At 29.5% G+C, this 26,490-nt stretch overlaps 2 protein-coding genes across 2 annotated transcripts in view; both read left to right on the top strand.

The window, feature by feature from the left end:
• LOC100198749 (histone-lysine N-methyltransferase SETD1B) overlaps window positions 1-7,846 on the top strand; it is a 33,067-nt gene extending 25,221 nt beyond the window's left edge. Inside the window, exons 8-14 of the mRNA XM_065808158.1 lie at window positions 2,424-2,808; window positions 6,313-6,461; window positions 6,744-6,934; window positions 7,015-7,131; window positions 7,218-7,363; window positions 7,449-7,560; window positions 7,637-7,846. Coding sequence (XP_065664230.1) covers window positions 2,424-2,808; window positions 6,313-6,461; window positions 6,744-6,934; window positions 7,015-7,131; window positions 7,218-7,363; window positions 7,449-7,560; window positions 7,637-7,810 — 1,274 coding nt within the window. The 3' untranslated portion in view covers window positions 7,811-7,846. The remainder of the gene's footprint in view (window positions 1-2,423; window positions 2,809-6,312; window positions 6,462-6,743; window positions 6,935-7,014; window positions 7,132-7,217; window positions 7,364-7,448; window positions 7,561-7,636) is intronic.
• A 397-nt stretch (window positions 7,847-8,243) lies between these two features.
• On the top strand, window positions 8,244-11,606 carry LOC100211777 (uncharacterized). The gene is made up of 5 exons (XM_065808160.1): window positions 8,244-8,437; window positions 8,786-8,899; window positions 10,343-10,513; window positions 10,639-10,710; window positions 10,890-11,606. Exons 1-5 carry the CDS (start codon window positions 8,411-8,413, stop codon window positions 11,385-11,387), a joined length of 882 nt encoding a protein of 293 aa, XP_065664232.1. The 5' UTR covers window positions 8,244-8,410; the 3' UTR covers window positions 11,388-11,606.
• The last annotated feature ends 14,884 nt before the right edge of the window (window positions 11,607-26,490 follow it).

Raw genomic sequence — 26,490 nt, forward strand, 5'->3', positions numbered from 1 at the left:
AAAATTTTTTATTTATTATATTTTTTGCCTAATTTTTGAGGTCCATTAAAGCAGTTACAAAATCAAACACAAGCTTCAGAGTCATATATGTAACATTTTATAGGGTCATCAAACACACAAGGAAGTCAATTATTTACGATAATGTTATTGAACAGGATGAATCTTAATGGGAGGTTGTCCTTAGTGCTGCAGCAGTCATACAGGTCTTGAAAAACTTCGATCGCACGCTCACAGCACTGGTTGCTTCTGGCATTGTCAATTGGAGATTTGTATGTTTTCCAGTGGTTTTGCGAGTATCTGAGGCCTTTTGAATAGTCATTCAGCACTGTAGATAGTTTATCAAAATCTTCAGCGCAGAACAATTGACTGCGAAATCAACGGTAGACCCACAAGTAAGATTTTCATGCAGCTTGTTACAGGTTTCAGGCATCAGAATAAACGCAAGAAGGGCTAGAATGGTTTGAGATTTCCAGCATGCATTGTTGATGTTTGGGATTACTCATTTGTGAATCTCATTCATCTCATAGTGGTGACGGATGACACAAGTGAGATGGTAAAGAAACTTCGTATCGTCTCTCCAGCCGCCTGTTTCCTTATTCTCATTTTTACAGTTGCTGAAGGCTGATTTCAATTTACCATAACTGCACATCAAATCCTTCACAAAGAAGTACTCAATGTTGGGTGATTTAGTCAATCCATTGACCTCATCATACTTGACAATGCGAAGAATGCAATCCAGCACATGGTGTTGGAAACTCATGAACTTTGGTTTGTGTTAACCTTTCTCCTCAAACATTTGGTGCTGCCAAACAACACCACCTGTCTTCTTGCCATTATTTACAGTTGTCGTATCGTTAAAAGAACTTCATAATGTGTTAGAGGAATTCAGCCTACAGGTTGAATTCCTCTAATGCATAGTGAGTTTCTTCTGGGAAAACAGCTTCGAGATTGTAACAAGGTGCCTTGCAATGTTGGTTTATGCTTCTTTTTGCTCGTTGATGTTGCAATTTTATCATCTTAAGAAGTGTATTTGTATGAGTTGGAGTTCATGCTACTTTCAAACTAATCAGGAGTCGCTGAGCTGGTAACTGTGAACACTGTTGCATTGATTACCTTCTTTTGCTTGGATGGGTGGATGATCTTGGCACTAGCAGATTTGCCAGTGAATTAAACAACCTGGCCTTTGCACTTAATTTGTTGTTTATACAGGTTCTCATTCTTTTTGCAAAACAGTTCATTTAATACACTAAAGTTGTGTTTTTTTCTGCAGCGCTCATAGTCTTTCAAAAGTTTTGATAATTTTGCACAAATGACAGATACATGTGGAAAGTTCAATGCTCCATAGGGCTTTGAGCTCGGCTCTTTTTACTCAAGGATGCTTTGTAAATTAACACTTTGCCTCTATATAATGGCTCTAGAAACTATATTAAGTTCTTTATCCAAGTTTCTTACTTCTTCTTAGTGTTAAAAGAGCTCTTTTTAAATGACATGTTACATTCTACTCACCAACTTAAACAGAATAGGCCTATTAAACACGTAACAAATTTAAGAAACTGTTACTGAGTTTTCATATATTTTATTTAAAAGCAAGCAATTTAAAATTATAGAAAATAAAAAAAGACACAAATTAAATATTATATGCACTGTTATATGTTTGTATATAAAGCACAAATATCAATGTAGCTCACCAAATAATACAAGATCTCTTTCAATTAGGCAGTAATAGTGTTGACACAAAATTAACCTAATTTAAACTTAAGGATTTGCTTTGAACACCTCACTTATATATCAGTTTATACCACACTGAAAAATGGTAAAGAAAATTTTACAACTCTGCAGGAGCTTCTCGAAAGCATAACGTTATACAGTATTGTCAACTCCCCTAGGGTACGAGCCTGTCTCTATAATAAGATGTAGTAATTAAATTATTTTACAAGTTGGTTTAATGACTTATATTATATATAAATATTATTGAAACAAATATATATTTCAATAAAATGGTCTATATTACATTTCAATTTGGTTTGCGCGTGACCTTTTTCAATATTTTATTGGAATAAAGGTCATTTTAGTCAATAATAGGCAAAAGTTCATCCATTCCTGTTACAGGAAATGATTTTAAAGAATAAAAGTTAAAAAGTCATCACCCTAACATATATATATATATATATATATATATATATATATATATATATATATATATATATATATATATATATATATATATATATATATATATATATATATATATATATATATATATATATATATATATATATATATATATATATATATATATATATACACTCACACAAATAAATATACACGCACAAAAATATATACATAAACATATATGCAATTTTTTAAATTTGTATATGTATTTATGTTTTTATATTTTTTCTTTGATACCATTTTGTTTTCAGTCATGTTTAGAAGTATGTATGATGAACCACGTAGAAGAAATGCTAACAAATATATGGATCAAAAAGCAAGAAACAAATCTATCATTCTATCTAAACCTGAAAAGGAATCATCTGCTTCAAGTACAGATACAGGAGATGAGTCATCTCATGAAAATAACAAAGAGTTTAATACTATTTCTGACATTTTGATAAAAGAAACAGAAATTCAAACCGAAAATTTATTGAAAAAGTTAATATGGCTAGAACACAACTACTTCACTATACCACCTTCACTGTCATCACCACCATCATCACCACCACCTCAACCAAAGTCATCTACCACAAACCGAAGAAGTTATATGAATAAAGCTTTGTCAGAAAATGAACATAAGAAGTTTACTATGAGGTGATTTTTTTTTGTTATCATTATTATTATTTTTTTGCACTGTTGATTTTACTGTGATACTTATGTTTTATTGATAATAATGTTATAGTATAATGTTGAAAACTATATGATGTTATGTTATTATAACAGTCGATTAGGGTTTGTCAAATAAGATCAATTTTTTTTACAAAGCTAAAAAGTGCCTCATGTTGTAGAATTTTTTTTACCTTCGTAAGGCTTTTCTACAAAGTAAAAAGGCAGGACAAGGACAGATTTAAGATTTATAGAGATAAAAAATAGAGTCTGGAGTAAGAAAGTAACAAGCACAACAAAGAGATGCAACCCTACCAGATGCTAATTTTGCAATGGATTTGATATATGGTTTCCCAAAAAGATCAGAAGTAAGAGTTAATATTAGAAGATGAAGGGTTGATGACTCATCAATTACATCGAGTAAGAAGATCTAAATTGTTGTGATAAAGATTAGCTAAAAATAAATAGTTATAATTAAAAATTTAAATTAATAATTAAAAAATAATAATTATTAGAAAATAATCTAAAAAAATATTTGAGTTTTATCTGAGTATTCAAAGTTCACGAGCCACTGAGAGTCCCATGCTGTAGCAGAAGTTAGATTGTTTTCAAACTCAAATGCCCCCTCTAAGTAATTTGAGAGTGTTGGCTTCTTATCAAGACAAGAATAAATGGTAGTATCATCAGCAAACAATGTCACTTTAGATGCGAGAATTCCTGGGAGATTGTTAATGTAAATTAAAAAAACTATAGAGCCAAGGATAGAACCTTGAGGAACCCCTGAAGTATATAAAGAAGAATGCTGTCCATTGAGGAAAACTTTTATACTACGATTGGTAAGGAAAGATTCTATAATCTTAAAGATGTTACCTGATACACCTTAAGAAGAAAGCTTATAGAAAAGACCAACATGCCAAACTTCATCAAAAGCTCTAAAAATGTTTAGAAATGTTGAGAGCAATATCCTTTACTTCTCCACAGCTATCTAATGCACGATAAAACCTATCAGTTATTACTATTAACAAATTAGCAGAAGATCGAAATCCATATTGATGATCGAATGTCATGCAATGGATCAACATGTTTGTCTGCTATATCAGAGAGGTAGAATAACAGATTTGCCCTTATTATAGACACTGTTAAAGATTCTCCAGAAGTCTCTGGAGTCTTTTAGATGAAATACGAGATTTCGTGACCTGAGAATAGTGGGCTTTGGCTTTAATTCTTTCATAATGTTTTCTAGCAATAGTACACAGACGTCTGTTTACTGAAGAATTGTTTTAGTGATAGATATGGAAGTAATGATTACAATCAGAAAATGCATCAGCACAATGAGAGGAAAATCTTGGAGAAGAGTGAGGCTAGACTTGAAATCATTGTGAGGGATTAAAAGATTCCATTTCAGTCTGAACCTCAGTAGTTACATAAGAAGCACATTTATTAGCAGGAAGATAAAAGATTTCTACCCAAGGGCCTCAAGAAAATCATGGAAAGAGTCCCAGTCAGCTTTTAGGTAGTTGTAAGAGGTATGGTGATAGAGGGATTCTGATGATGAAGAAGACAATAGTTTTAGAGAGATCAAACCGTGATCTAAAACACGTAGATGTTTTAGATCAAGGTGAATCTGGAGAAACTGAGCACTGACTAGAATCTGAAACAAGACATAAGTTGAGTAGAAAAGGGTAGCAAGTTTTGTTGAGCAGAAAAGGAAAGTTGACTATTTGTGTAAGAAAATGAGACAAACGTTGTGGGCCTTAATGCCTGCAGTGTCACTGACACTAGAGCCAAGCCATTCAGTGTGATGCTCATTGATGTCACCAACAACAATGATATTGGCTGAAGAATAAAAACAAAGGGCTTGTTCAATAGTCTGTTGGTTCTAACCTATTTTCCTGATCTATGGGTAAGTTCTTACTGCTGAACTAAAATTAGTCTCACAAAGAGCAAGTAGGTCTAGTGAACTTTGCAAGAGATATGACTTAACAGAATAAAAGTTACTTGAATATTTATGATTGATTGATTTGAAGTCGGTGATTACCATGGTTTTTTGTGTTTTATGATTTTTGGTACTTTAATTATATTTGGGTTTGTTAATGAACTTGGCTCAAAGCACAGATAGTACTTAGTGCACTATTTTTTAGTCCAAGCAATTACCTCATTACTATTAATAAACCCAAAGCCATAGCAAAGGGCTCCAAATGTGGCCTCGACAACACACACCAAAAGTATGTGCTGGAACACCATCAATGCGCAACATGGAATTGTTAGTACTCTGATACTTTACAGCATGACCTTCAAACCATAAAACTGAGTTTTAAAGCTGTACCCTCATTAGGAGATAATAGAATAAGTTGCCTAGCCATAAGAGACACAAGCAAAAACCATGCATTGAGTCTGGATGATCCAGTATTCATCACCCTAAACTAAAAGCAATATATTATAAATATATCTACGTCAGCCTAATAGATGAAGAATGGGTGCAAAGCTGGTCATCAGATAGAATCTGTTTACCCCTTAAGTTAAACAAGCTAAACATAAACTATTCATGATTATTTTTTAAATTGCATTTTTCTGTTATTTTTTGTTATTGTTATTGTTGTTATTATTATTTTTATTTTTGTTATTATTGTATATGCTATATGCTAGATATTGTCATACACTATCTATCATATATAATGAAATAATCATGATAAGTTTTATCTATTGATTATTAGTATCATTTGTGATTTAATTGATATAAATATCAAATGCTTATGCTAGATATTGATATCATATGCTATCTATCATATATATTAAAATTATAATGATGAGTGTCTTCTATTAGGTATTGATATCATATGCTATTAGTTGACAATGATTATTAGATATTGATGAGTGTCTTCTATTAGATATTGATGAGTGTCTTCTATTAGATATTGATGAGTGTCTTCTATTAGATATTGATGAGTGTCTTCTATTAGATATTGATGAGTGTCTTCTATTAGATATTGATGAGTGTCTTCTATTAGATATTGATGAGTGTCTTCTATTAGATATTGATGAGTGTCTTCTATTAGATATTGATGAGTGTCTTCTATTAGATATTGATGAGTGTCTTCTATTAGATATTGATGAGTGTCTTCTATTAGATATTGATGAGTGTCTTCTATTAGATATTGATGAGTGTCTTCTATTAGATATTGGTATCATATGCAATTAGTTTCCAACATACTATTATGATATCAATATCTATTAGATGTTTAAGTCATGGGCTAATTGTTATATATTGATTCAAACACTTTTTGGTGTTGCCAAAAAAAAAAGTAGGATTTTATGTTGTTATTTTTTTCTTCTTTTCTTTTAGGCCTTTTATTTGTGCCATTGTGCACAAAAATAAATATATGTTATAAGAAAAGCTTTTAAAATAAAGTTAACCTTTTCAGACAAACCCTACAGTGAATATTACCTAGAATTAGTAGCAAAATTTTTGAATTCATTAAAAACTTTTTTTAGATCTAGCAAAGATGAAAAACTACTCATATGGGATATTTTAAAACAAGGAGTTGATGCAGAAGATTTATTATACCTTAAAGAAGCATTTGAAAGTTTACAACAGGTTGATGCATTTGAAGTAAAAAACTTACGTTGGTGTGAACATCCTAGTATCTTTTGTAATTAGTTAAACATCATTTAAAATATTGAGTTCCACATTTTACAGCATCATGTACATGCTACAATATTATATTAAATAGTTTGTGAATAAAAAAGTTCAAACCTTTTTAGCTTTATACACATTTCAATGACTTACTAAATTTAATTGTCCATTAATTTTTAAATGAATTCAAATATGTGTTAGATAGCTTTCATTTTTTGTATAACTTGTTATCTTATATGTTTTTTGTATATATGAAACATAATTTGTATTTTTGACTTAACCATTTAAGTTACTATAACATCTCCTCAAAAGTATAAAAGAAATGAATCTAAATTACGCATCCACAAAAGTGGCTGCGCCCGCACCGAAGGCTTTTATAAAATACCTATAGTGGAAAAGGCTCAATACCTGAAAAGTGCTCTAAGACAGTTGAATGCTAAACATCAAAGTGATATTCAAATGCAGCAGATTTCTGATCAAGTAGGCTTTTTATACATTAGTTTAGTTTTTAGCAAATTTTTACAAATTATTGCATCTATATTTGCTTTTTTAATTGACAGGCTGGTACCGAACATAAAATAAAATCAAGACAAAAGCGTGCAGTGCAGAGAAGATTAGCTTCTTCGATTGCTCAAGAAGAATTTAGCAGTCTTATTAACTACAATAACAAACTTATGGTTTAAATTTCATTTTTTTCAAAACTTGATTTGATTTTGAAAGAATTCTTCTAGTTTTATGATGCTGTTTTTAAATCATTTTCTAGAGGCGCAAAAAAGCATTGCGCTTTTCAAAGTCCAGTATACATAACTGGGGATTATTTGCGTGTGAACCAATTAATGCAGATGAGATGGTATGTGAATATGTAGGTCAAATGGTACGCTCGATTGTTGCTGAAATACGAGAACGAAGGTTAGATTTATTTATAACTAATTAGAATTTTTTTAGAAAAAACTTTGTCTTTAATATTTTAGGTATTAAAAATTGATCGTTTTAGATATGAGAAACAGGGCATTGGTAGCAGTTACTTGTTTCGATTGGATTCTGATAGCGTTATCGACGCCACAAAAGATGGTTGTAATGCTCGGTTTATAAACCACTGTTGTGATGTAAGTAACTATTTTTATGTTTTTAAATAAAGTTTTTTTGTAAAAAAAAATTATTATTTTATTCTTTATTTTGCAGCCTAATTGTTATGCTAAAGTTATATTGGTAGAAGGTGCTAAAAAGATTGTTATATATTCCAGACGAGCCATCAAACTAGGAGAAGAAATAACGTATGACTATAAGTTCCCTATTGAAGATGAAAAAATTCCGTGTTTATGTGGAGCTGCTCTTTGTAGAGGGACGCTTAATTAGAAATACAGAAATTTTATTAATAGCTACCTTATATAATAAGGTTGTCTTTTTTATATTATTTGCTGCGATTGTTCAATTGTTGGTAATTTCGTGTTCTACCTGCGCTATATGCAACAAAAATTGTTGCTATGCAACAAAACTTTTGTATTTTTCTTTTTGTTGTAAACAAAATGTTTATTATAAAAAAATATTTTATAAAGAAATTATAAAAAACTTAAAAAATTAACAGTTTTTTTTTTATTTTTGAATATTTTTTACTTGTATCAATTTTATTCCCTTTCTCATTAAATACTTCATTTAAAATAGTCATGTTGAACAAAGAAGAAAATAGTTGAAAGTGAAAGAGATGAAAGTAGTAAAATTTTATTTATTAAAATTAAAATATTTATTGATAATAATTCTAAAATTTGTCAAGTTAATATTTTTACAGTGATTGTTATTCATTTTGTTTTTTTAGGTTTTAGGTTAATATAAATATATGTATATATATTTGAAAACATATTTTAAATGCAACCACCGATCCTATATAGAATATAGTGTTATTGAAAAATAAATTTTCTGCTAATCTCTTTAAATTTAAGAAATGCATTTGTTTATATAATGAACTCTCTTCAAACCACCATTTTGGTAAGGTTTTTTTTTTAAATTAATTAGTTTATTTGTTTAAAAAAAAAATGAAATGGGTTAATACATTATAATTTTTTTTTTTAGTTAATTTTTATTTTAAATAATAAATTACCATTTAATAATAAATATTAATGAAGTTATTATAATTTAAATAAATATTATTAACTATGTATTAGCTTTATTAAAAATTTATTATATAATATAATAATAATTATATATTAAACTAATAGAAAATGTAATAAACTGAAACATTTTTTAACATATAAAATTTTATAAAATTTTTTTTTAAGTATTTATACATTAAAAATTAAAAAATTTTTATTTTGGTAAAATGTGATTATGTTTTAGCCTTCAGTAATTGTAGTGAGTCCAAGTTTTCCTACTGCTGCTATTGTGGTTTTGGCAGTTGGAGCTTACATAATTTTCTTCACTACTTCTTTACTTATTCGTAAATGCATTATTGTAAGTTGCACTTTGATGTATTATTTAAATACATTGTATTTTGATCGTTATTCTTAAAAGCATTAAACAATTTATGATTATTCACTGTAATTGCTGAAATTTGATAAAAGTAATAAAATTCATTTGAAATATTTCTTTTTAAAAAAAATAACTATTCTTATCTATTTAGATAATTATTTCTGTTGTTATATCTTTGTATAATAGTCTAGTTTTAGGTTGAAAGAATATTGCCAAGTATTATTTTTCCATAGTAATATTCTTTCGTAGTATATCCAGATTTCTTATTAAGTTTGTTATCGGCACTTTTAATTTACTTTTAATAATTACTAATTTTACTTTCTTTTTGAATAAGATATATACTTATACTTTTTTATTAGCTTTTACATTCACATTCTTTTAAACATTTTTTTATTTTACTCAATTACTATTAGTATCAATTCAAACAAACTATTAATTAGTATCAATTCAAACAAACTATTAATTAGTATCAATTCAAACAAACTATTAATTAGTATCAATTCAAACAAACTATTAATTAGTATCAACTCAAACAAACTATTAATTAGTATCAATTCAAACGAACTATTAATTAGTATCAATTGGTTGTAGTAAATAGAAGTTTAATATATTTTTTTTTATACTTGAGGAGCCCATTTGCAAAACGCGCAAAGTCCGAGCAAACTGATTTCGAGAAAACAACAAAAAACTAAACTACTTTTAGTTGCACATCAACAAAAATTGATTTTTTCTTTGTCCATTTTTAGGACCAAAAATTTTTTAATTGATCCAATATTTAAATAGATGATTTAAGTATATAGTACGTGGAAATAGAATTAACTCAAAATTTTTGTTTTTGTGACTTATCGTGTTTTGCAGATGGCCTCCTCAATTATTTATTAAGTTAAATTATTTTCTTTATAAACATATTTTTCAAAGTAAATTTAGCACTTCAATTACGTTGTGATTTTATGAAAAACTCTTAATAGTTGGTTGTAGTTATTTTTTTTTAAATAGTATTATTAAATTTTGCTAATATTTTTACAAAGTATTTTCTTTTACATACAGAGTATACTAGTAAAATTGGGTGGTGTGGTGCGATGTTGTGCTCATCTACGTATAAACATCATACACATCAGTACGGGCCTAAGAAATAAAAAATTTAGAGAACTTTATTAAAAACAGAAATAGGTAAACTGATGGCTAACTTAGTCTTTCGGTTTATTCAAACTGAAGTTTTATATATCTGATTTATGTGCTTAAAACTTTACCCTAGTTATTCGCACTCAGAACCCCTGGCTTGTTAACAAAGGTCTCTAAGATTCTATAAAATTTTGTGAGACATACTTGCTGATAGATTAGGAGGTTCAATTTTTTTTCTGTTATAGATTTTCGTTATTTAATTGTTTTTATTTTTTCGTTTCTTTTCATATATGTAAACATAAGACCAAAGGCCAAAGTTTTTGTCCAACGTGGTTCAATGAGATATGTACTTGTCAGACCTGCTGTGTAAACAATTCTGTCGAAGAAACAGGCTGTTTGATAAGTTTTGCTCGCGCATGTGACTTTCCTCTTCCTCATAAACAAGTTTGCATGGAATGTTTGCCTACAAAGCAGGTTTGTATTAATTTATTTAATTGTATTAATTTGTTTATGAGATTATCTTTATAAAGGCTATTCATTTTTTTGTTCAATCAGATGTTTGTCTAGTTTAAATTCATTATAATTTAATTTGATTCCAGTGGTGTGATAACACGTTTTGTTCGTGTTTGAATGGCCAATCGAATGAGTGCAGCGGATGCAAGAACACTAACGTAAGTGAATCGAAAAACGTAATTAGCCTCATATTTTTCTACTTAAACACGATACGAATTATTTGAATTAAGCGATTGTTATTATTTTTTAATTTCTTTCCACAAGTTTCTGCTAAATAAAGAAATTTTTTTTTGGGGATGCGGGTTGAAAATATACTGGTTATAGATCTGATTTTTAGTTCGGAGAGTTTACTGGTTGTGAAGATTGTAAGGAGTGCTCCGAATTTTGTGGTAACTGTGATTGCAACTTTTGTTCTCAACCTGATTCTATTAACTGTTGTTGTATAGAGATAAAGCTTACTGGTAATCGAGCACAAAATCCTGGACATCAAATGAATCCATATGGTGGTTACTCAGGTAATCAGATGTACTACAATAATCAGGGTAATATAATTAATCAACAGCCTTCTTTGATGACTACCGGAAACCATCCAGGTCGGGGTGATGCATTGTTCAATACGCAACAGGCTGCTCAATTTCAGAACACTTCATATAATCCTAATCAGTCATTTAGTGCAGGACATCAATTAGCAAATTCAAGACTCTTACCTCAGCCAAGGGAGCACCTAGTTCCTGGACAACAAGCATTTCAAGGGCAACAGTCATTTCGGGGACAACAATCAGTTCCAAGTAAAATGCTAGGGGAAAGTTCTAATTCTGCAACAATACGACTCTGATTTTTCAATTTTTTCCCATTTGGTTGTCAATAGACACCAGTTTTAAAATAAATTTAACAGTTAAATACACACGCACACAAATGATTATATTTATTTATTTATACTTGTTAATAAATCATGTTGGAAATAGTTTTATATATTATATAAAAATAGCTATATATTAAATGTTAATACTATATAATAATTTTTTAATTTGAATAATAAATATTAACTTTAAAATGTTTTTTATTAAAAATGATTTCATTAAGGGGGTAGTAAGTAATTAAAATTGAAAAATTTTATTTTTTCAAAAATTCATTTTTTGACTAATATAATTATTGTAGTTTCTAAATGTGTTCCGGCTTTACAAAAAAAACTTTGGTATCCACTTATAATACTTGTTTTAAATTATTCGATATCAATTTTTATCCATAGATACGTTTTGTTTATTCTGTTGCTTTTCTTTCTAAAGGTACAAAATGAACATAGTGATCTAACTACTCCTTGTTTAATGACGAATATATTTCGTCTAAGACTGTTTTTGTGACCTTTTATGCTCTTAACAAACTTGCTTATTAGTCAATACTGCAGTCAATTGTTGTAATATTTTGTTAAAATACAAGTGCAATGGGTGGGTCGAAAAAAAAAGAGTTATCAAAAAGACAATACCAAAATAAAAAATCACAGTTTCATGGAAACAGATATAAAATGGTTTGTTATTTCATTGAAACCTTTATTTCAACCTGTTATTTCAATGAAATACCTTACGTTGACAACACTCCATGTTCATCATCTTTCAAGAAGTTCAACAACAAAGCGACTATACAGGATCCTCAAAATTTAATTGAAGACTTTAACTTTATTATAAGCTTTAATTTGCGAAAAAAAAGCAATAATGCTTCCTAAATGTCCAGAATGTGAAGAGTTAGTTCATTTGAAGTTTGATTCTTCCAAAAAAAATGGCCTAAGTATTGGACTAAAAATTTCTTGCAATGGTTGTGAATGGGAAACTTTTTTTTTTTCATCTGGTGCTATTAATAAAAAGAACTACAATGCCAATCAATATAATCTCGCTAAATATAATTGTGTTGTATGTAAACCATTTGGCATTAACGCTCGTGTAGTAGTTGCATTTCGTGAAATGGGTAAAGGGTTGTCAGCATTAAAAAAGTTTTGTGGAATTATGAATATGCATTCGCCATTAAATAAATATTGTTATAATGATACATTGCACATACTGTTGGATGTTTATCAAAGTTTGGCTGATAAAAGCATGAAAAATGCAACTGAAACATTACAACCAAAGGATTTTGTATGTGGGTGTGATGAATCATGGCAGAAACGTGGATACACCTCTAACAATGGAGTAGTAACAGCTGTTGCAGCAAATGTATTGATTAAATACAAAAACTTGTAAGTTGTATTTAATATGCGACTTTACGAAATACACACATTCTGAAAAAAATAAAATGACTTTTATTCCTTACATTATCAAAAATGTAAAATCAGTCATACTGGTTCAGCTTCTTCTATGGAATCAATGGTGTAATAAAAATATTTTTGCATTCTGAAAAAAAACAACAATTTAAGATATACAACATTTCTTGGTGATGGAGATAGCAGTTCATATGTTAGTGTTGTTACTGTAAAACCTCATGGAGATATAATAGAAATAAAAAAAGCAGAATGCATTGGGCATATTCAAAACGTGTTGGTAATCGCCTAAAATTAAAAAAAAAAACAGTAAAGAAATTTTATGTGATGGAAAAATAAAGCAGAACGTTGGAAATTTATGCAAAAAAAAGTGATGCAGCTGTACATTTTTTTTTCGTGATGCAAATTAAAAGCCGACAAACTGACTGGAAAACGGCATATAAAGAAAATATTTGTATTCCTGCAGCTGTATGTGATGCTATCAAACTAATATTTAAAGACCTTGGTTCTGATGAACTTCTTGAAAAAATCAATTAATATGGAAGCTATGTCCAAAAGATGTATTTATTGAAAGAACTCCTTTAAGTATTGAAGTAGCGTCAGCTGTGCTAAATTTTAATGACGGGCAACATTTTCTATATAAGTTGTTTAAGGAACTTGGAATGACATTTGGTATAAATATGGAAAATTATTGTATACATAAGAACGCTAAATGAGTCTTTAAAGCTGAAGAACAATGTAAACCTAAAGCAAAATCAAGAAGAAAGAAGTTAAAAGCAATACTTAATAGTTTTTTTTACCGAAATGAAACATTGGAAGGTGTAACATATAAAAGTGGTGAATTTTGAATTATCTTTATTATTTAATTTTTTTAAATCGCGTTTTTCTCAAAATCATGTTTTTTGGGTTGGCGACGGGGATATTTTTAAAACTAATAGTCAAATTGACTTGAAATTTGACACACTTATTTACGACATTAGTATTTACAACATACAGAATGATTAATAGAATTATTAGAATAATTCAAACTAGAATAATTAATGGTGCTTTTTTGGTGTAGTATTTTTTTTAAGATTTTGTGTCTTGAAATACCCCCGATTTGCCCCGGATTTATAAAAATGGTAATATTTTTTGATTTTTTAGACCTAATTTAAGTCTTTCAGTCCGCGACGCACTGCCACAAGTAATATATTACGAACCAAAATTTCAATAAAAAAAACTATAATGGTTGCTAAAAAATCTCTGTCGCCCTTTACCCCATTTTTGGGCCTTTATCAATCAATAAGTAAAAAGTTATAATTTTTTGTTAAGTTTTTTTTTGCTGTTTAATGGAATATTACACATTTTAAAATATATATATATATATGTAAAAGTTAAGAAATTTTTTTTTTTTTTTTATATAATTACTGTACTACCACCTTAACTTTAAATTCAAATAACTATGGTTTGATTAATGGTTTCAATTAGAATCTAAAAAATATTATTGATTGAAAAAACGACAACACAGTACAAACATTATTTAAAAAAAAAAACTAAAATCTGACAATACCTGCAAACAACCTGCAAACAGCATTTGTTACAGAGTTCAATTTTAATAGCTTGAATCTGCGCTGAACAGTGATCCTGCTATCGTTTAAAATTGTTTAGAGTATAATCAAAGTAATGTTATTAAAATGTTATTTTCATTATACTCTCATATTTATTAAAGCGAGTAACCTTTATTAGATAACATAAAAACAGCGGGTTGGTAAGATAACGGTAAACTAAAAACAGGCCTAGTTCTTATAAGAATTTTAAAAACACACGATTTACGTCCCAGCAAAGAAATTAATGCGCTACACTAGACTTATAAAAAATACAACAAAAGATTACGCATCAAATACATACAAATAATGATTATTCTTGTTTTAACACTTTGTGGCAGCTGACAAAATGTATTATTAATTAGTAAAATTGGTTTTATAACCCTCATACAAAATAAATTTTTTTTTTTTTTTTCCTTAAACATTTTCACTTCCAGCAAGGCTGCAAACAAACACTAATTAGAGTTGGAAGTTACTGGAAGAGAAAAAATGAAGATTGTAGAGCAAGATAACGATTAATAGACGACTTAAAGGATTGCAAATTATATGAATCAGGAAAGCAAAATGAAGGAAGCGAATTCCAAAAGACTGATGTTCGAGGAAAAAAACTAGACGAATAAGCGTTTTTGAGCACTTAGGAACAGTCTCAGAAAAAGGATGAGACTTAATTGAATGACAAGTAACACGAGAATGAATTTTAGTAGATGGCACAAAAGACGCTAGCTCTTTTGAGCATTGTCCATTATAGTATTTGAAGAAAAGAGAGAGAGAAGCAATTTTACGACAATGTGATAATGGTTGGAGGTTAACTGCTAAAGCAGGTCAAACTATGTTTACAATCCGCTTTTGCAACTTGTCTAAAAGAGAAAGCGCATCATTAGAAGATCCGCCCCAGATATGTCAAAAGTATTCCATACATGGCCAGATTTCAGATTTATAGAGATAGAGAACAAAATTCGGAGTAAGCAAGTGTTGAGCTAGGTAAAGAGATGCAACCTTAGGAGATGCTAATTTTGCGACGAATTTGATATATGGTTTCCAAGAAAGTTTAGAAGTAAGAGTTAATCCTAGTTGATGAAGGGTAGATGACTCATCGAGTACATTACCGTTCATAAATATAGGAAGATCTAAATTATTACCATAACGATTGGCCGAAAAAAACTGGGTTTTATCTGAGTTGAAGTTCACCAGCCACTGTGAGCCCCATGCTGTTGCAAAAGTGAGAACCTTTTCAAGCTCAAATGCCCCCTCCAACCAATCAGAGAGTGTTGGCTTTTTATCATGGCATAAATGGTGGTATCATCAGCGAACAATGCCACCTTAGATATCAGTATATCTGGAAGATCGTTAATGTAAATTAAAAAGAGTATAGGGTCAAAGATTAAACCTTGAAGAAGCCTGAAGATACAGAATAAGAAGAAGAGTGCTGTCCATCGAGGACAACTTTTATACTACGATTTGAAAGAAAGGATTTAATAATCTTTAAGATGTTACCAGATACACCGTAAGAAAAAAGCTTTTGAAGAAGACCAGCATGCCAAACTTTATCAAATGCTTTAGAAATATCAAGAGTGATGGCCTTAACCTCTCCACCTTTATCTAATACACGATAAAATCTATCGGTTATTACTGATAGCGAATCAGCTGTAGAACGAGAAGATCGAAATCCATATTGATGATCAGAAAGTAAGTAATTAGATTCAAAATAAGAGATTAGGTGTTTGTTAATTAAAGATTCAAAAACCTTGCTTATGATAGGAAGTTAGACAAATCGGATTGCTCTCCAGAATTTTTGAAAATAGGGAAAACAAATGCCGCTTTCCAGCAGGCTGGAAAACAAGACTCTGATAAGCACTTGTTGAATAGTTTTGAAAGTATAGACGATAGCTCCGGAGAACACTTCTATAAGACTATAACAGGTATGTTGTCCGGGCCATAAGCTGTAGAAGGGTCTTAGCAGGAAATCACTTTAGATATAGAAGCTGGAATGATACGATTTCAAGCAATGGATCAACCTGTTTGTTGGCAATATCAGGTAGAACGCAACTAGTGGAACCAAGAGATGATAATGATGAAAAATTCTTAGCAAACAATTCAGCTTTGTCTTTAGGTGAGGTGACAAAGTCTGAACCATACAAGAGAGGTGGAATTAAAGATTTGCCTTTATTATTAATACTATTAAAGATTCTCCAGAAGTCACGAAAGCCTAATTTTTGTGATGAAATACGAGATTTCATGATCTGAGAATAGTGGGCTTTGGCGTTAGACAAAACCCTTTTACAATGGTTTCTAGCAGTAATAAACAGACGCCTGTTTTCTGGAGAATTGTTTTGCTGATAGATATGGAAGTAACGGTTTTGATTGCCAATTGCAGCAGCACAATGTGAGGAAAACCATGGAGAAGAGTGAGGCTTGACTTGAAATTGTCGAGAGGGAATAAAAGATTCCATGCCAGCCTGAATCCACAAAGTTATGTAAGAAGCACATTTGTCAACAGGAAGATGAAAGATTTCTACCCAAGGGCCATCACGAAGAAAATCACGGAAAGAATCCCAGTCAGCTTTAAGGTAGTTGTAAAAGTTACAATTATAGGGGGATTCAGATGATGAAGAAGAATGAGATAATAGCTTTAGAGAGATCAAACTGCGATCAGAAGCACCGAAGGGTGAATGTGGAGAATTTGAGCACTGACTAGGATCAGAAACAAGATAAAAGTCGAGTAGAAAAAGTAAACGATTTGGGTTGTAAAGAAAGCGAGTTGGAAAGTTGACTACTTGAGTTAGGATTAAGAAAGGCAAAAGTTGTGGGCTTTCATGCCTACAAAATCACTGACACTAGAGCCAAGCCATTCAGTGTGATGAGCATTAAATTCACCAACAACAACAATATTGGCTGAAGAATAAAGAGAGAGAGCTAGGTCAATATGTTCAGAAATAACATCAAAAAGAGTGCAGTCTTGAAATGAAGGAGACAATATAGAGCAAAGAAAAAAGCGATAGAGTGAAGTGGTGCTAAACGAAAGCACATGAAAGAACACTATTGGTGAGTTCTCACAAGTTTAAATGCCCAGGCTAACCATGTGGCTATTGGAGTCTTTACGAATTAAAGGAAGATAACCATTAACACTAAGATTACAAGATTAGACAGCTGAACTCTAATTAGTCTCACAAAGAGTAAGTAGGTCTGGTGAACTTTGCAAGAGCTTAGACTCAACAGAAGAAAAGTTACTTCGAAGACCAAGAATATTAGTGAATGATAGGTTTAGAGAACTTGGTGATGATGATGGTTTTTTGTGTTTTATAGTTTTTGTTATTTTATTCATTTTTAAATTTGTTAATGATTCAAAGCGTAGATAGTACTTAGTACATTATTTAATAGCCCAAGCAATTGTCTCATTACTATTAATAAACCCTAAGCCATAACAAAGGGCTCCCAATGTGGCCTCGGCAATGCACACCAGAAATACAAACACGGACACTATCCATGCGCAACGTGGCACTGTTAATACTATGATATTTTCCAGCTGTTGATGGAATCAGCCTCTTTGAGAGCTATTACAGAGTTAGCGAAATCTGACTACCAGCCGGTCTCAGAACCATAAAACTTAGTTTTAGAGCGGTACTCACATTAGGAGATGATAGAATGAGTTGCCTAGACATAAAAACTGAGACACAATCAAAACCCATGCATTGAGTCAAGAAAATTCAGCATTCAACATCCTAAACTGGAAACAATGTATTAAAAATACATCTGTGCCAGTGTAATAGATGAAAAAGGGGTGCGAGGCTGGTCAACAGATAGAATCTGTTTACCCCTTAAGTCTTTGCCTAGGAGGCCGTCTACAAGACAGTAGCTGGATGTTTTTAACACCTGCCCAAGGTAAACACTTTTATCGAGACACTATCTCTAGCCTTTACTCAACTAAGAACTCCAAGACAGGGGGTGTTTTAAGTCGGAGTTGGCATCTCCTAGCATTTGCATAAAAAGGCGTATCCTACAAGTAAGCAGGGCATGAAGCAGATTGTACTGGGTTTCATGTTACCAGTGGCAGGATAACCTGACCTGACATTTTGCCTTGGTAATTCTTCAAATGTTAGCGTCGTGTCTCGTGTGGCGGAGCGTTGTATTTGGTGAAATGAATAACCTTGCACTTCTTAATGTTTAGTTTTATCAACCAGGTTCGAGTCCAGGTGACAATGTTCTCCATATTGGATTGCAGACGACCTTTGTCTTCAGCGGTTTTGACGACGCTCAGGATTTTAGTGTCGTTCACATACAATTTACAAAAGTTTGTGCTACTGATGTGTTCCGGTAAGTCGTTAATACAGTATTATCCACAATTATTTTCGTCGCGTCCATAATTATTTTCGTTGCAGTCCATAATTATTTTCGTCGCGTCCATAATTATTTTCGTCGCGTCCACAACTATTTTCGTAATAAAAATACTTTATTTTTCAAACGTTTTACAGTAAATTAAGAAAAAAAATTCAAGTATAATTTAATCACATAAACTCATTACGCTGAATTACGCTGAAAAATTTAACACCCACTCACGCATGTGAGAATAATAATTTTCAAAAGAGTGTTCAATAAAACCTGTTAAAATCTCAGTAATAATGTTAATCATTTCTTGTAGATTATTAGGTCGTGGTTGTATCCTTTTGAATAAAATTTTCATTACACCAAAAAACTCCTCGATAGGATTAAGTTGAGGGCTGTAAGGTGGTAAAAACTGGATAGTACAATTGCTTTCTCGAAATGCCGATTCTGCAGTTAATGAATGGTGGAATCGCGCACTGTCCATTATTACAACATATCTTCGATCACTTAAAGCTGGTCTTAAATCTTGTTCGATCCACTCGTTCATGCTAGCAGTATTAAAGGTCCCAACCTTTATTTTAAAACCATCCCGTAACTGAAATGGCGCATTTTAAGCTAACATTCCTTCCTCTCTGTGTGGGGACTGTAATATATGGGGTACTTCCCAACAATGCATATCCATGATGTCGTGAATCGTGCAAATTAAAAGTTTCATCAATTTAAATCAGATCAGAATTTTGCAGAAAAGAAACATGATTGCAAAACATGAACCTTGTTGCTATTACATAAGCTAAATTTCTCGCAACAACGACCGATTTAAGCCTTTTACAGGTACACCTCATTTGTTTTAATTCTCTTTTAGTTGTAGTTGTCGAGCATTTATGTTCTTCGGGCATTAATTCTGCAATGTCAATCGTAGTTAATGCATTATTTGCATTAATTAATAATTCAATTTCTCTCTTTCTTTCAATATTATCTGGTGCCGCTCTGCAACGCTTTTTTGGCACAGTATTTTGATCTAGTTCAAGTTTTCGCATCCAGTTTTGAATCGCCCTAATTGAAAGACCTGTTGCATTTGTAATAGATCGACTTGATTCGTTGCTATTCATCATTCTTTTTATTGTAGAAATATTTTCTTCCGTTGCAGTTTTGTTTTCCGTTTGTTGTTCTGTTTCGACATTCAAATGATTGATGTTTGTATTGTTTTCGTTTGCCATTATATATTTCGTGATAAAAATACTAAAGTACTTTTATTACGAAAAAAATTGCGGATGCGACGAAAATAATTATGGACGTGACGAAAATAATTATGGACTGCAGCGAAAATAATTATGGACGCGACGAAAATAGTGTGGACGATGCTGTAAATATTCTGAACCTTGTGGAACGCCACTGGTAACTTTTACTCAGGTGGATAACGTATTACCTAGAAGAACGTGCTATGATTGATTTTAAAGGAAAGCATTTATTTAGTTAAGAATGTTACCTTCGCTTCCGTAGGACTCAAGTTTTTGCAGTAATCTTCTGTGAGGGACTTTATCAAAGGTTTTGACAAAGTCAAGAAAAAACACGGCAACTAGAAGCTTGCGAGAAACGATGTAGGTGAGAAAGTCCATAGCCTCAAGCAGGTTTGTAACGCAGGCTTTTTTTGTTGACGAAGCCGTGTTGACAATTGGCAATAAGTTTATGGGCTACAAGATGCTGCATGACCTTTTCTTTAACCATTTTCTCCACTATTTTGCATGGTACAGAGGTAATGGAGACAAGTCTGTAGTTTTCCGGATCGAGTCTGGAACTTTTTTTGAACGTTACGGTTTTTTGGCGTCACGTTTGCCAAAAGCCACGCTTTTGGGATTACACTTTGATATGTATATACATATATACATATCAAGGTGTAATATATATATATATATATATATATATATATATATATATATATATATATATATATATATATATATATATATATATATATATATATATATATATATATATATATATATAAATTATGTTAGTGTATTCTACAAGCAAAGTGCTCAATGTTCTAAAAGAACAGAGCAATAATAAATTAGTAAAAACACTTATCTAATTTTTGATTACTTCAACACTGTGTTTCACCATCAGTAGGTTCATCAGGAAGAATGTCTAAACATAAAAAATTTTCAAATTATAGAAAATTATTTCACAGGAAGTTAGAAATTGTAATAATTAATTATGTAATTTCTGTAGTATTTTGCAACCAGGAAGTTTCATCAACTACATTAGCTAATTAAAAAATCATGAAAAGAATTCTTTAGAACTAGGATAAATTTGGACTGGTCATTTGTTTTTATAATTTTTTAAAAGGAATTTATTTTCATGTCTGCATTTAGAAATTAATTCTGATTTTTTATTCAGTAAATTTTCTTGATCTAAATGTGTAATAATTTTTCAAATTTTTCTTGTAAACATAGTATACATTTTTTGGAAATGTTGTTATAGGTAGGCGCAGTTTTTAGGATAGACCAGTTTAATTTGAAATTAATATTTTTTTCTTTTAGTTGCCAAATATACTTAGACAGCATAGTCTCTTTTGAGTATTTTTTATGTTTAAAAGATTGTTTGTGATTGGCATAACGTTTTTTCCATTTGCCCTCGGTTAAGCCAATATAATGTTTATCAGGGTTGTTTTGCGAGGAAACAATGCATTTGTAAATAATTATTTTTTGATAAGCATTTGCCATTCATAGGGCAGTCAAGTTTTTGCTTGCAGTTACAATTTTCAGTATTTTTTTCTTTGAGAAATTCAACCCTACGTACAGCAAAAATGTTTCAAACATTAAACAAACATTGGAAAAGCGTTTTTTAAATTCGTTGACAAACATTTCCCTCCATCTAATAAATTGCACAAATTTTTAACAGAAACACCATTAAAGTAAGCTTTAGCTGTACAAAAAATATTGAAAGAATTACATCATATATATATATATTAATGTAAGTGTTAATATATATATATATATATATATATATATATATATATATATATATATATATATATATATATATATATATATATATATATATATATATATATATATATATATATATATATATATATATATAAATTAGTAAAAACACTTATCTAATTTTTGATTACCTCAACACTGTGTTTCACCATCAGTAGGTTCATCAGAAACAAAAAAAATTTTCAAGTTATAGAAAAATTATTTCACAGGAAGTTAGGAACAGTAATAATTAATTATGTAATAACTGTAGTATTTTGCAACCAGGAAGTTTCATCAACTACATTAGATAATTAAAAAATCATGAAAAGAACTTTTTAGAATTAGGATAAATTTGGACTGGTCATTTGTTTTTATAATTTTTTAAAAGGAACTTATTTTATATATAATTTACATATATACTTATTAATATATAATTAATTTCTAAAGGATCCTGACAAAACCTTTCAGTTAATACATAACTTACATTGTTATTAATTAAAAATTTGACTTGTTCAATAACAGAACTAACTGTGATCTTTATACCTTCATGGGTTTGCCAAGTAATAAACATATTACTTTTATCACTTTTTGAAAAATTTCTCGGTCTTGATTCAATAGAAAAAAGCCAATCAGAAAGGTATTTTAAAAAATTTTCTTTTTGCCATTTAAATCGAACATCATTTAATATATGAATAATAAATAAGTAGCAAAAAATATTGTATAGAATAATAAATAATAAAAAATATTATATAGAATAGTAAGTATTTTTAATAAGTATTTTTTACGGTAGTTTTATAATAGAGTTTATTGTTTTGTTTGCACATTACTTTACCTTGGTTGTATTTTTATTCAACTTATAACAGAAAAAAATATATATTGTTTAATTAAAAAAATTATTTTTATTAACGAATTTAAAAAATTATAAATAATAATAAGATAAATCAATTTACATATGATAAAAAATTATATTTATAAATTTATTTGCTTAATAGTTTTAATTTCATCATAGTTGTAACTGAAATCACGTAGAATTCAGTCTATAACACCTTTTTCAGAAAAATGTTTTTTTTTTAATTGTGTTAACAATGCATCTTGAGGCAAGGTTCCAATCATCACTTAAATACCGATTGCATATCGTTTCACCAAGAATCGTAGAAGTGCTGAAATCTGAAAGCTGCATCGAAACCTTTTACGAAATCTACAAACAAAACATCTATAACTAACCCCTCTACAAGTGCTTTGATATTTAAGTTAATTAACTCTTTCTTCTGACTCACCTTCTGACCCACTTCCTTCTAACTCACCTTCTGAAGTAAACGGACGTGTTTTTTTTTTTTTTTATGGCGTGGAATTAGTTTTTAATTTAAAAAGTTATTTATTAAAATAAAAGTTTTTAATAATAGTTTAATAATTAAACTACTGAAAAAATTCAAACTTTAAACATTTAAACTATATTTAATTTTTGAACTAATACATTTTAGTAACTGCGTAATAAGATTTTATCATTTATAATAATTGAATTAAGATTTTAACAATCATATAAATTTAATTATGGCATTTATTCGAGATGACATTAAAATAATAAAGGAGGTGCTTAGTGAATACAAAAAAGAATTTGAAAAAATCCTAAAACAACAAGAAATAAACATTATAGCCATTGTAAGTTCAAGCTCAAAAATGTCCGCTTAAATAAAGTTGAAAAAAATATAAACGACAATGCCGAATGAGTCAAGCCAATAACAAAATATGTTGAAAAAATTAAATTAATCTTGAATTTTCATGAACAGCTTATAGGTAATAAAATAAAAACTGCAATTAGTTTAGAAGAAAAGATAAATTCATCTGGTAGTGAAATAACTTAAGTTAACTCAGAATTCTTTATTATAAAAAATAAGTTATAGGAAATGAAAGATCTCAACGAAATAACTTAGGAATAGATGATTTAAATGAGAATAGAAATGAAAGGTTGGAAGAGACCGAATTAAAGGTAAAAAAATTATTTGAAGATTATTTAGATGTAAAAAATGTTAAAATAGAAAATGAACTGGTAAGTAAGATGCAAGAATGCCAAGAACGATGGCGCTTAAACTTTTGGATTTCAAAGATAAAACAGAAATTCTTAAAAAATCTTTTTATCTGAAAGGTAAAAATATTTTTTATCAATGAAGACTTTTGTCCTGAGACCACCCAAAATTTTGACCACCCAAAACAAGAAAAGGTTTAAAGAAAAAATGAAAAAGTAAAATGAACTTGAAATACGCTTTTACATCGTACGATAGATTGATCATACGTGAATGGGCCTCAATTCGAAAAAAGTATTAGGTTCGTTTTATTTTAACTCCTTTTTATTCATTTATATATATTATTTTGTTCTCTCTTTGTTTTATTTGAACAATAATGCTTTCTTGATTTTAACTCTGAACATTTGGAGTGAGTAAAAACTTTGAAAACTTTAAAATTTTACTAACCTAGAAAATGTTACTGGGTCATTTTTAAACTCGTTTATTAGCATCTCTACAACTTCTTGTTTTTAACATACATCAGCTCAAGGTGTAGATAATATTCTTTGTTTTATGTTCAAATGTAAAACGAAATTATCTTCGTCTCTTTTTCATAGTTGATTTATAACAAAACAAACAAATAAATTCGATCTACGAAATTATGATTTTTTGATGCAACCTTTTTCGAAAACTAATCATATTCAATTTTGCATATTATTTCGTGAACCGTTGAAACTAAATTTTCTTAAACAGCATTGATTTTTATTTTGATTATAATTACTTACCTTTTAAAAAAAAGAAGTAGTTTTTGAAATTGACAATTTTAATTGCAACCGTGCAAATGGAGGGGAAAGTTGCCTTAATTGGAACACTAAAGGAATAAATATTTATTAATCAAAGGTGGCTAAACTATGAAAACATTTATGATTTGATTAATGCAAACCGACAACCCTACTATACTTTTAATCATAATTTGAATGCACTGTTATTAGAAATAAATTTGTTTTTGCAAAGATGCCATTTTGTTCCAATCAAGGCAACTGGTTGAACACTTTGATTCCTTAATCAGAACAGGTTGTTTCATTTAAAATACCTAATAAAATCAATAAAAATTAATTTAAAATAGTTTTTATCTTTACAGTGAATATTTAAACAGTTCATTCAAAGCTTATAATAGGGTCAAAATTACGCTGGCAAATTGAAATTCTGCAAACAAAAGTTGTACAAAAGCTTCAACTGTTATGACGTTCTCCTAATTTATTGATTAAAAATCACTATATAAAGTATTACTTTTAAGGTTTGTGGTTATTACTAAGTATTTTTATATTGCGCCTGAACTATTTCTACAATCCTTTGATTTTATTACTGGTTTAGTAAGAAAAAACTTTATCAATCAAGGATTTTTTGGACTATTTTGTTATATCACTGCAATATCATGCTTGCAGCAACTTATAAGATAAATTTATATTGTTATTTGCATTTTAAAACCCATCGCACTAAACGCAAAAAACCGTATAACCTATGGCAGTATAGTTTACCTAATCAATATACTGTGAACACAAAATTAGATCCTTAAAAAAAATGACGCACAAGAGCTTTACATCAATGGTTCATTTGCATTTTTCGAGAATTAATTTTTTATTTTCAATTAAAATTTATGATTAGCATAAATATTTTAATGACAGCTTGCGTTTGCCTGACGTCTTTATAACGTCTTTTTTCTTAAAATTTAATGTTGTTCTAACGGTTTTCCTACGCCATTTAGCTCAAATGTAACGTTGTTACAACGTCATTTTTACATCGTTACAATAACGTTAGCAAAATGACGTTTTTCCGCTGTTTCATTTATAACATAATACCAGCGTCTTTCCAACGATACGTAAGACCTTGACACAACCTTGTTCCAACGTAATACTTCTTATTGGGTATCGGTGAAACGTCTGCTCAAAAATTTAAGGAATTGCTATCGACAACAACCTGGCAAAAAGTCTACCAAGAATATAACCTAGGAAACACTCACTCTGCGTATATTAACTTTACAAATTTATTTATTCTACAATATAATAATAGTTTTCCAATTCAAGAAAAAGAAATAAAAGCAAAATATTTAAATTATCCATGGATAACAAAAGCAATAAGAAAATCCTCATAACAAAAAACAAAAACTTTACGTAAAATACTTAAAAAATAGAAGCGAAACGAACCTATTCTTCTACAAGCAATACTAAAACCAATTGAAAAAAACAAACAAACAAAAAAAAACATAAACTTTATTTCATTCTAAATAAATGCAAAAATTTAATGGAGACTTTTTTTTTTTTTTTTTTATAGTTTATTTCGTCATTTTCATAATAGAGCAGGCAGAAGACAAAAGTCTTATCATCTAGCCCCGTTGTATCGTTTACACTATCATAAATCTATCATAAATTTTTACAATATCAATAAAATAATATAAATACTTTTAAATAAACATTTTACATTTTTTATACATAAAAAAATAAATATTTATACATTCATAAAAATATATATGTATAAAAAAAAAATAAATAAATACAAATTTAGATAAATAAGCAAAAAAAAAATATGTTTTACTTTTAAGCAAACGAAAGAAAAGTTAAGAATTGAAAAAGAAGATATTAAAAATAAAATAGAATTGGAGATATGTCATATTCAAGTAACTGTTTTTTTAAAATAACTTTGAAAGTTTGAAGTGAAATTAAAGTTTTACTTTCAATTGGAAGGAATGAGTTCCACAAATGTGGCCCTCGGTATGCTATTGAGAAATTAGACTGTTTTAATAAGG

This window comes from Hydra vulgaris, chromosome 10 (assembly GCF_038396675.1).
Source record: "Hydra vulgaris chromosome 10, alternate assembly HydraT2T_AEP".
Classification (NCBI taxonomy): domain Eukaryota; kingdom Metazoa; phylum Cnidaria; class Hydrozoa; order Anthoathecata; family Hydridae; genus Hydra; species Hydra vulgaris.